We start from the raw sequence: 11,649 nt of genomic DNA, 5'->3' as shown, positions 1-11,649 counted from the left end.
TTTAATGGGCCAATCATTGGGCCTATGTAAATATTTAAAGGCCCAAGTCCAGTGTTTAAAGCCCAACAAAGGAAGCAATAGCTGCTACTAGTGTTTAGTGTAGTACCAAAAACGGGGCACATAACCTTCACCGGTAAGGTGGTTGAAACCTCCGTCTTCTTTCGATGACTTCGAGGAATAACCGAACCACCACAACGCTTTTTTAACGATAATAACAACATTCATTCACATCGCACTCTCTCTCTCTCTCTCTCTCTCTCTCTCTGCATTGTTCGATTTTCCAAATGGCTCACCTTCTCCACACTCCTTTCATTCCTTCTTCTTCCTCCTCCGCCGCCCTCCGCCGCAGCTCGGCCTCCTCGGGCACTCGTAGGCCTCCAGTGTCTCCCGGCGTGGTCCGCGCCAAGATCCGGGAGATCTTCATGCCGGCACTGAGCTCAACCATGACGGAGGGAAAGATCGTGTCCTGGGTGAAATCCGAGGGCGACAAGCTCTCCAAGGGTGAGAGCGTCGTCGTCGTGGAGTCCGACAAGGCTGACATGGACGTAGAGACCTTCTACGATGGTTACCTCGCCGCCATCATGGTTGACGAGGGTGGTGTCGCCGCCGTCGGAGCTCCCATCGCCCTCCTCGCCGAAAACGAGGACGAGATCGAACAAGCAAAGTCCAAAGCACAGTCACCTTCATCGGCTTCTTCTTCTGCTTCGTCTTCTCCTGCACCTGCAGCTGCGCCAGCAGTGGAGGCTCAATCTGATAAGGCTCCCGTTAAGGCTGCTGCTGCTGCTGCTCCGGCGGTGGCATCCACGCATCCGGCGTCGGAGGGAGGGAAGAGAGTGGTGGCGTCTCCGTATGCGAAGAAGCTGGCGAAGGAGCTGAAGGTGGAGCTTGGGAGGATTGTGGGGACTGGACCTTTGGGCAGGATTGTAGCTAAGGATGTTGAGGCTTTTGCAGCTTCTGGTGCTGCTGCTGCTGCGGCTCCTGCTGCGGCCGCGGCACCGGCGGCTGCGAAGAGTGGTAGTGGGGTTGAATTGGGGAGTGTGGTGCCTTTTACGACAATGCAGAGTGCTGTGAGTAGGAACATGGTGGAGAGTTTGGGTGTTCCTACTTTTAGAGTTGGGTATACTATCACCACTGATGCACTCGATGCTCTCTACAAGAAGGTGAAATTCGATATCCTTTTCCAGAAATTGCATTTGACGAACATGGTTTTCTTTAGTATACTTTTTTTTTGGTTTGCATTGTTTGTTTTAAGTTGCTATGTGCTCTGCAATGTTCAATGTTGACATGAATATGACATGTTTAATGCACTGTTTTCCATCATTTTTAGTCTTTCTCTGAAATTTATTGGAAGCTTGGCTTACCTTTAGGTAGTGCAAAAGAGGGGGGAAAAGATTAGGCTTTCAATTACTTGGTGGTATGTCTAAATCTAAATATTGCAGCACTTAGCATATATTGTTAATATTTGTGGAAATGCTTGCAATGGTGATATTAGACAGAAAGTTGCTCTGTTATAATTAAAATATGTATATCTTTTCTTTGTTGGCTTAGTTTGCTAATGCGTTATTAATCTGTTTGAGTAGATACATGATTTATGTATCTATTTTACTGAAGTCCATATTGTGGTAATGCTTGATGCTACATGAACACCACATTGATTCTTTAGGAATTTTATTCTGGTCAAATACATAATATAATGCCACTTTGTCAATTTAACTCTTAGTCTGAGTGTCTAGACTTATGGTATGGAACACATTGCATTGCATACTGTTAACATCTGAATATCAGTTTTGATTCAATTTTATAAAATTCAGATCAAGTCAAAGGGAGTTACTATGACAGCATTGCTTGCCAAGGCTACAGCACTTGCTCTGGTTAAACACCCTGTTGTTAACTCTAGTTGTAGAGATGGTAATAGCTTTACGTATAATAGCAGCATCAACATCGCAATTGCTGTTGCTACTGAAGGCGGACTGATTACTCCAGTGCTTCAGGATGCTGATAAGGTTTTTGATACGCTAATTTTGAGCTTCTTCGAGTTTTCCCTTTTAATATATGATGGAGCTTTGATTGTCAAGGGTTATATTTGATGTATGTTGTAGGTTGACGTCTATACATTGTCAAGAAAGTGGAAGGAGTTGGTTGATAAGGCCCGGGCCAAGCAGCTCCAACCTCATGAGTACAGCACAGGTACAAGACTCAAATATTTATAATTATTTGGGATTTTCTTCAATCCAAGTTGGAGAAGATTGAAAACAGCTTGCAATTGAAAATACTATTTAGGGATTTTTAACCAGTTAAACACATTTTGGATTTTAAATGTACAACCCTAGAAAATAGATATTGAACCAAAGTTTATCCAAATAAGTTAGTACGCTAGATCAATCAAGGCTGTTGAACTTCAGCAAAGATTGACTTCTTTGATTTTCTTTACAACAACCTTATGGTGTTGTTCATGTGTCCTTTTTGATATGGACTAAAAGCTGCTGATTTGTACAGTTCTGCCTGATAGTCTGTGGTCTTGCATGGAAGCATTATGTTATTTGTCTTAAGAACAGTATATAGTATGCCCCTTGTATGGTCAAAATGCTGACCTTCATTAGGGTTAAATATGTGCTTAGAATCTGACCTTCATATGTGCTAGGTACCTTCACTCTGTCCAACCTTGGAATGTTTGGTGTTGATCGCTTTGATGCCATTCTTCCACCTGGAACTGTGAGTATTCGTACTCTTGGTGACATTTTGTTCGAATTAAATTAATGAGACACTGCATGAATTTGATCATATTCTTGATTATTTGTGTAGGGAGCCATAATGGCTGTTGGATCATCACAGCCAACTGTTGTGGCTACCAAGGATGGTCGCATTGGCATGAAGAACCAAATGCAGGTATGATAATCCAGACATGGTCTACAACACTAGGACTTGGAGTATGACTTACTTTTTGTCTAAGAAACACAAATCCTGTTCTAGATTTCTATTTTCTTATAATTGAAGGAAATGCAAAATTTCAGGTCAATGTTACAGCAGATCATCGCGTGATATATGGTGCTGATCTGGCTCAATTCTTGCAAACCCTGTCACAAATTATTGAGGACCCTAAGGATCTTACTTTCTAGTCCCATTTTCCTCTTTCCAAATGGTGCATTTTCATAGTAACAAGAAAATTTCCTTTCCTGCTATATTATCAATCGTTGACAAGAAGAAATTGAGAAGGCAATTACTATCCTCGGGATTTTGCAACAGTAGCAGAGTTTTGAATAGGGAAGTTGAGTTGTAGTTTGTTTAATTGAGAATTTTCAGTCTAATGTACCAATTTTTATTTTCGGTTAAATGCCATCTGATTATAGATTTTTCTTTCCTGTTTATTACTGTCAAATAATGGCCATCTGTTGTGTACACTTGAAAGTTGAAAATTAATTTTGAATTTCCAGATAAAGTGAGACTAGATATTGAAACTTCATTGTGTGAATGAACAAATGTCTTGGAGGCTAAGTAAGAAGTTCTGAAACAAATGTCTACTCCATGTGAGACCAAAATATAAAGAAATAGTTATTTTACATGATGATTTCGTCCAATACTAGTAATATATAGAGGGTAAACTGCCTAAATAGATATTCAATGAGCACAATCTGGATCCTGATTTCATCCCTTTTTATTATTATTCCTCTATAATTATGAATTATATCCTGTGGAAACTTTTGTGTCTAATTTCAAGGTCAATCATGCAAACAAGATGTCATGATTTGGTTGATCATGTATATAGTATGTTTTGCTGGCTTATGTTATTCATAGCTCAATTATTATACAAATGTTAATCTAGCAACCAAAGGTATAGAGCTGCTACTAATAGTTTTTCATAGGAAACTAAGATGAGTTGACTTATTAGTGTTGAAGATCTTGCTTGAAGCATATGAAAGTGCATAATTAATTTTGTGGGGAACAAAGACTGTAGGTTGCTTTTGCAGCAGTTGAACTAAAACCATTCCATTACAACAACTACTTGGTCCAAGTCCGCACCAAAAACCTAACCCAAAGAACTCACACACCATTCCAATTATTCCTGATCTCTCTAATATTCACATAAGAGGCCTAATAATAATCATCCTATATCCATTCATGGATACAGAAGACTTCAGCTTCCCTAGAATTTCTGAGAATTATTCATATCATGGCATTGATTCACCTCCTTTATGGAATCTATCACCAGCAACAGCCTCTCCTAACCCCTACAAAGGAAATTATGATAAAGAACACTGCTTTGAAACAAAGGTAGTGACATCAAATAAGCGAGAGAGGGGTGAAGAGGATCAAATGGATTTGTTGTGGGAAGATTTCAATGAGGAGTTGACTGCGACAACGATAGGTTCTGCTTCTGCTGTCTCTTTCTCAACAGAGTTGGTTGAATTCAGGTGCGCCACGGCTTTTACACTTGCCAAGAAGTCGAATGGTGCTCTTGTTCATAGTAGTAATAATAGGCATGGCATGGTGGTGATCGTGAAGGTCTTAAAGAAGCTCTTCTTCAACAACAACTCTCATGGAAAATCCACAAGGAGAGTACTCTGATGAATATCATGTGATTTCCTTTCTTTTCTTTATACCATTCTTCTTCTTTTCTTCTTCCTTCCCTTAGCAGTAGTCTAATTCTTCCTCTTCCATGAAATGTATATGTAAACTTCAGTAAATATGATGTTGGTTTGATTTATGGTTGGCCACAATTCCCATAACATGACATAAAATACATGTGCATATTGATTAAGTACTACTAAGAGTAGTTTTAAAATGCTATGCTTTCTCCTTTCTTTTATGAATTTATTCAATCTCAAGATCAGTGGGGAAAAATGTCAATCTATGAGTCCATTGAAGTAACTGCGAAATTGTTTTCTTATTATTTATCGACTTTCATTGCTACCTCATTGTCATCAACCATGAGCTCTTCTGATTTAATTATTTTTGGTCAACTATTTATGATTTTTTATTAGAATGGCATGGCTTTTCACAAAAAACTTTTGGACCAATCATCCAAAAACGCATCATTTAGATCCAAGGTACGTTCAATGATGAATGATCTTATTAGTTTTAGTATTGAATATTTCAAGTTTTAGTTTCTAAGTCATTCTTTTCTTTAACATCGAAGATCTAACTTCGATTCTACAAAGACAATCATAGGGTAGGGCTCCACATAAATTGAGTCTGAGAAGGTTAGGGATGAGAGGAAATAATACATGAAATTTATAATGAAATATTCAAGTAATGAAATCAATGGCATGAATCACAAGTCAAATATCTAACATGATTGACTATGAATGACCTATCAAAATTTTCTACATACAACAAAACAATCCCCAATTTAGAATTCAGACTAAGGATGGTCAATGAGGTCATTTAACGTTTTTGCTCATCTCCCAAGGTATAAATGAATTGGGATGGATTACAAAGAGGTATGACTAAAAAATACCACAAAAATTATATTCCATGGATGATGAATCATTTGTATTGTAGATCATATTTTTTCAGAAACCTTTTGCTTCTTTTGGAAACACCTGTGGTAGGTAGAAGAATCATCAAGTCACTGAACTGTGACACAAATTCTGAAGTAGATGGCCTGCATAAAAATCACAAATTCAACAGATATAGAACACACTTGGCCAAGTACATCATCATATCAAGCTCACTAGCAATGAAACTGTCAATATAATCTTGTCTTATTCTGTTGCTTTTTGTGCCGCGCGCCTCTTCTCGTCCATCCTATGTCGGAACAACTTGGCTATGTGTCTTCTTTCACAATCCTGGTCATGAAAAGAACATAAACCATGAAATCCACATTCATAGGTAAGATATGTTTATTTATTTGTTCTTTCTTTTCTTTTTTTTTTCTTTTCTGACCTTGAACATGTTAAGATGAAAGGGTTTGTCTGGATTCATCCTTCTCAGCTTCTGATAAGTGTATGCAAAACTTAGCTGATCACGAGGAGTAAACCGGTCGACTTCGTTGAACCAAAGACATGAGAACAAATTTGACATTGGGGTGTGTGCCCTTATAATAAAGGAACCTTCAGGTACATCTGCCAGCAAGAAGAAAATAAGTACATTAATCAACAATTTTGGAGAACTGGAAGAGAGCAAACCCTTAAAACAATAACATACTGCTTGGGAGAAGCTTGTTTGGATCTGATGCATTAAATCTTTGCAGTCCATCGGCCTTGTAAAATGCGAATTGTTCATCTATAACTGTGTGGTTATACTTGTTTAGTTTCTTGTTTTGTGCTACCTCTTCCCACACACAATGCCGATCATAGTGATTGGATATCGCAAATTCATAACCCTTTCGCCACAAGAAGTACTCTAAGATCAGATATGGATCAAGCTGAAGACGTAATTTGCTGTCCAACCAAATCGAATACCTGAAACAAAATTTGAAAGAAAACCAGCAAAAACCACAATTTAAATAGAATTCAAACCAGTACTGTTGAAATCAAAAGAACAACACATCAGGCATCAGGCTCATCCTCACCTAGCAAAAGGGAAAAGCCGATGTGGCAATAACTTAGGTATTTTACCCACTCTCCGCATATCGTCATAAGGCAGGTTCTTCACTACCACTAACTTCCAAAAGCCAATGAAACCCATCCTATCAGGCACATGCCCTTCGGCAGTAAGGGTTCGTACTGTAATCTCATCGGTAAACATCACAAAGCACACATTCTTCCTTGACAAACGAGTGATCTGAAATCACAATGACTATGTGAATGTAACAAAGTATGCTCTATGACAATCATATCAACAGTTGATGATTGATCACACATAGGAACCTCTGACCTCAAAAAGACAACATTTTAATATTTGCAAGTTTACAACAACAACTCAGTTCAAAGACATTTTAATAGTAGCAACAGCACATATTCAGCACTAGAGAGATATATGTTGAGAATAGTAAGTAATGATCAAATCTGTTGTTAATGCTCAACCTTTTGCCCCACCTTTCCCAATGCAATTTACCAAATTAAAGGAATACAAAGTTGGACATTAGAACAGTAATGAGATATTTATTTTTCCCTAGCTACGTGGCCAAACATCTTATGGACTGAGAAGAGAAGCATGAGTGAAATAACTATGTGATAATTGATAACTAGCTATGTTGTAAGAGTCTTATGTTTCCAATGCCATTAGATATTTCCTTCACAAGATCTTCAAAATAGGAAGCACAAGAAATTGAGAACACAAATCAATGGGCTCATGTATGTTCATATTTTGAGTTGCTACAGTTGATGGTGACATTCCAATTAATTTCTCAAGATCTCCTTATTATTTCATTGTCCAAAATTCATTGTGTCTAAGCTTTCTACACTAGAATTATGTGAACACAAACATAAGCAGGTTATTGGTATCTTTAGAAGTCCATCTCCCAAACAGGGTATATGATACTAAGGATGCAGGCGACAAATTACACAAGGCAACACTTAGAGAGGACCAGACATAAATGCAGGTTATGCTGACAGCCAACCCTAAACACAAAATATCCACTTATAGACTATAATAACTTCACATACTACCATTTTAAAATTAAATGGAACTAAAAATATGGATTATTAGTTTACTATAAAAATCACATCATGTGAATGTTAACCTCCAAATCCTTTTGAAGTCCCACAAAAAGAAATATCAGATTCTTTAGAACCATTACCGTTTTGTAGGCTGGAACCCTCAACCGATCAGAATTGCCAAATATGCACGAAATCACAGCAATATGGCATCTGCTAATGTAACTTGCATCATCTTCTGCCAAGTCAAATCCAGTGCTAGGGTAACCCTGAGGACCTCGAACAAAACCACAGTTTATATTCTGATCACGTGCAAAAAATGAATTTTCCCTCTCTTCCAAGCTCTGATGGCCACCAAATCTGGGCACCCACTCCTCCACGCCCTCAGGCTTCTCTTCTGTCTCTGTGTAGTGTAAGTTAAATCGTGCAAATTTTCGGCTTTCTAGTGGCTCTACAAGTTGTGTAGTTGAGTTTAACAGCTTCATCTCACAGGATCCTGAAAATAGGTCATGTGCAGGCAGGTTAAAGAGTTTTGCATACTTCTCTTTATAGATATTTTTTTATAAGAGAAGAAGAAACATTCCCATTCACAAATATTTGAAAGCTAGACAGTGGTTCTAAGGATGTTTTGTGAATCTAGAGAAGCTATGGAAAAGTTCAAAATATAACCAGTTAGATATAGTGGTTTAAGTTTCCACTATAGCCATAAAAGCCCCATAACATACCAAATAGATAGATAAATAAATAAATAAAAATTGGAAGTGTTTGTAAAGTAGACCAATTTGTGTGAAAACTGGTTTTGAATAAACTTTAAAATCAACAAAAATCAATGTCAACCTAAGGCAAATTGAGAGAGCAGTATGTGACGAGTGGGAATAGCACAAGAGAAAAATCTAATCTTATATAAACAGGGTTTGTCGATGTGATTGGTTAGAAAATCATCTCAATGTCTCTCAGCAAACAACATTCAGGGAAGCATCAGAAATAACTTTCCAAAGGAAGCCATTCAACCACAGATATTTTAGGAGTTCAACTGAAACCCCCATAAAATAAATATGAAGGTCACCTGAAAACTTACGGTGCCTGGATTTCCTTTTTGTTTCCGGTTGAGACTTTTTGCTTGAGCTTGCTTTTCTTTTGTTTGAGAAAGATGCTCCTCCATCACCCTCAGAAATATCATCGTCATTAGTTCCAGCATCAAAGGAATCATGGGATTCTTGTTGGAATCCATTGTCCAATGCTAGTACATTGGAACTAGAAACCTTCCCTCTAACATGTTTACTGTTGTCAGAGTCATCGACTTCAGATTCATGGAAATCGAAAAAGTCATCATAGTCATCATCAATATCATCCATTGCATTCTTCTTGTTTGGGTCAGAATCATGTGACATTTTGCCATCACCTTCTCCTAAGCGTCCTGCATTCTTCAAAGAGGCCTCATATTCCTCTTCATACCTTCTCAATTCATGGCGTCCAGCTTCATTATATAAGCCACTGCCTTTTCGCTTTACACCTGTGTCAGAATAACCCTGAGAAGACTTAACATCATTCTTCTTCTTCTTAAGTAAAACAACTTCGGCTTTTCCATCGTCAGTATCCCCACCAGTCTGCTTCATCATATCCTCATTGTAATCATCATCCCTTCTCCTATCATCCCTATCCCAATATCTCGAATCTCGACCATGTCCCCCAGAACCCTGGCCAAACTCAAGAACTTTCTTCTCTATCCGTGGTATATTTGTAAGAAAATCAGACTCGGCCTTTGAATCATCGGCAATATCACCACCATTACTTATTTCTGCAACCAAAGATTGGCAGTCTTAAAATGACAGAAACCAATCCATTTGCATAACGAAGAACAAAAGCTAAAACATAAAACAACCTCAGCTCAAAAGTTCATTCGACAAACAATTTCGAATTCCCCTTCAAGACTTGAAGCATAAGAATAATAATGATTGATGATCAAGCAAATACTTGGGTTGACACATTATTATTCCGGTCACTGGCACAAAAATAAAAAAGCTGATGAAACCAGAAGATCTATTAGCTTCCCAAAAACCCCAATGCAACAAGTTGAAGCGCCCCCCCCCCCCCCCCCCTTTTTCTCTTCCCAAAAAAAAAAACTTATACATCAAAACCTTCAGATTCAAACTTCAACCAGCAACCAAACAATAAATCAAACTCAAAACACATGCAAAAACATACCATGCAGATTTACAATCTCACTCAACAAAGCACAAAAAAGAAAAGCTGTCATTGCGATCACACTTCAAAAAAATGAAAAAAAGAGTAAAAAACACTGGTTCAAGAGCAAGAAGAAGAAGCTTCACCTTCTCTAGAAATGTAAGAAAACGTGACGACAGTGAGGACGAGTACGAGGAACAGGAAGACGAGGATCGCCGGAACCGGAACCCGCCAGCCCCTTTCGGATCGCGCCGATCGCCGGTGCCGATTCTGCTTGTGATTGGCGACGCCAACGGCTCCGCCGCGAATCCCGACGGCAACGTGATCGGCAGAACCACCGTTGGGGTAGAGTGGATCCCCTCTCACCCCAAACCTCTCCATCCCCGATTGCCTTTGCTGTGCCATGACATCACAAAAAATGAAAAAGCGTAGAAGAAAAAAAGAAAAAAAAAATTGCAGTGTTTTTTTCTCTCTCTAGAACCTTCTCTCTCTAAAAAAGTAAGACCTACCCAGGAGCTCGTTTTGTTCAAAGATTCAAACTTTTGGTTTGGTTTAGCGGTGAGAGGTGAGGGTGCTGCTCATTCTTGGTGGTTGAGTGCTGAAGAGTGTGAAGCAAGCGATAGATGAAGATGGTTCAGTGTTTTTTTTTTCCTTTTTCTTTTTTTTGGGGAAAAAATTGGTAAGAAGAGTTTTCAATTAATTATTAATTAATTCGTCATTAATTAAAAGCAATGCATGTGTGTCAGTGTGTGACACAGAGAGAGAGAGAGGGGTTGCCGGTGACAGTGAGTCGGTGACGGCGTCGGCCGGTGATGTAGACGGAGGAAATTAGATGCTTCAATAAAAAATTAAAATAAAAACTTACTAAAACATTGTTAATGCATTGAATCAAGAGAGTGTTTTCAATGCATTTATAATGTAAAATATTTTACATTATATTTAATTATATTCGTTTTTTTAAATAATTATTTAAGTGATTAATATAAAAAAAATATTTAGTTTTGTTAACAGTTATATTATATTATATAATTATGTTAACAGTATATTAAAATTAAATTTTTAAATTAATTAAAAAAATCTATTTTACTGTAAGAATTGGTTGGTATTGTTTGTTGGGGTTCATTAAATGAATCATGGTCTGATCCCAGTTTAAGAATATTCGAAATGGTGATTAGGTTTGTTTTTGTGTAAAGTTTAAAGAAAGATTAGATTAGGTTTGGGGAATGGAGATGGATTTACTAATTACTAAGCTGAGGCATTAGTTGGGAAAAGGACAGAAGTTTGAGAATAAATAAAACAAGTTGGGAAAAGCATCATTTTTCCCAAGATATACATGCAGTTATGCACAGTACGTGAAGTCATTAATTATTGCCAGAAGCTCCCCAATTCCCATGCCTTTCTCTTTTGAGAGAAATTATTATGCTCAAGTTTTCTTCATATTTGGGAAGCTGAGGTAAATCTAAATCTTAAAACGGTGATGGTAAGTTTTGAGAATTACATGGTGATGGTGATGATGATGGTGATGGTGATTTTGAGGGTGTGTTTGGTTCAAATAACTCACCTTAAATTTTATTATTAGAAATGTCATTTTTAGGAATATAATGTCTAAGAATAAGATTATTTAAAAGTTAAAATATAAGATATCTATATTTGTTAAAATATTAACCTTCAGTTGGATGAGTAATTTGTAGATAGTAATTTTATTTTTTTATAAAAATATCTAATAAATTTAATTTTAATATATAGTGTAAAAAAGTTTATGTATTCATTTAATTATATTTATTTTTATAAATTATTATTTATATAATTATATAATATATAATTATTTTTATTAATGTGATGTTACATAATTAATTATTAAATATATGTATATAATTATTTTATATTGTATCAAAATTAAATTTATATCTAATTTTTTTATTTTGTG

At 37.1% G+C, this 11,649-nt stretch overlaps 3 protein-coding genes across 5 annotated transcripts; 2 read left to right on the top strand and 1 right to left on the bottom strand.

Annotated features, from left to right (window-relative positions):
- The first annotated feature begins 104 nt into the window (after positions 1–104).
- LOC130951702 (dihydrolipoyllysine-residue acetyltransferase component 5 of pyruvate dehydrogenase complex, chloroplastic) lies at positions 105–3,458 on the top strand. Its single transcript, XM_057880407.1, has 6 exons — positions 105–1,160; positions 1,812–2,003; positions 2,100–2,187; positions 2,642–2,712; positions 2,803–2,886; positions 3,012–3,458. Exons 1-6 carry the CDS (start codon positions 285–287, stop codon positions 3,114–3,116), a joined length of 1,416 nt encoding a protein of 471 aa, XP_057736390.1. The 5' UTR covers positions 105–284; the 3' UTR covers positions 3,117–3,458.
- Positions 3,459–4,116: 658 nt separating this feature from the next.
- On the top strand, positions 4,117–4,704 carry LOC130947491 (uncharacterized). Its single transcript, XM_057876194.1, has one exon. It carries the CDS (start codon positions 4,117–4,119, stop codon positions 4,561–4,563), a length of 447 nt encoding a protein of 148 aa, XP_057732177.1. The 3' UTR covers positions 4,564–4,704.
- Positions 4,705–5,213: 509 nt separating this feature from the next.
- LOC130951741 (uncharacterized) lies at positions 5,214–10,409 on the bottom strand. Of its 3 annotated transcripts, XM_057880450.1 has the most exons (8): positions 10,232–10,409; positions 9,869–10,118; positions 8,605–9,336; positions 7,682–8,034; positions 6,512–6,723; positions 6,145–6,401; positions 5,884–6,062; positions 5,214–5,786 (listed from the first exon to the last, which is right to left on the bottom strand). In XM_057880450.1, exons 2-8 carry the CDS (start codon positions 10,101–10,103, stop codon positions 5,703–5,705), a joined length of 2,052 nt encoding a protein of 683 aa, XP_057736433.1. In that variant the 5' UTR covers positions 10,104–10,118; positions 10,232–10,409; the 3' UTR covers positions 5,214–5,702. The 3 variants fall into 3 exon arrangements, with proteins under 3 accessions (XP_057736433.1, XP_057736431.1, XP_057736432.1); XM_057880448.1 differs by having other exon boundaries at positions 9,869–10,374; XM_057880449.1 differs by having other exon boundaries at positions 8,617–9,336; positions 9,869–10,374.
- Positions 10,410–11,649: the final 1,240 nt, after the last annotated feature.

The sequence above is a fragment of the Arachis stenosperma genome, chromosome 9, assembly GCF_014773155.1.
Source record: "Arachis stenosperma cultivar V10309 chromosome 9, arast.V10309.gnm1.PFL2, whole genome shotgun sequence".
In the NCBI taxonomy this organism is placed as follows: Eukaryota; Viridiplantae; Streptophyta; class Magnoliopsida; order Fabales; family Fabaceae; genus Arachis; species Arachis stenosperma.
The sequence above is the reverse complement of the archived record's forward strand: the minus strand, read 5'-3'. Positions and strand labels throughout refer to the sequence as shown.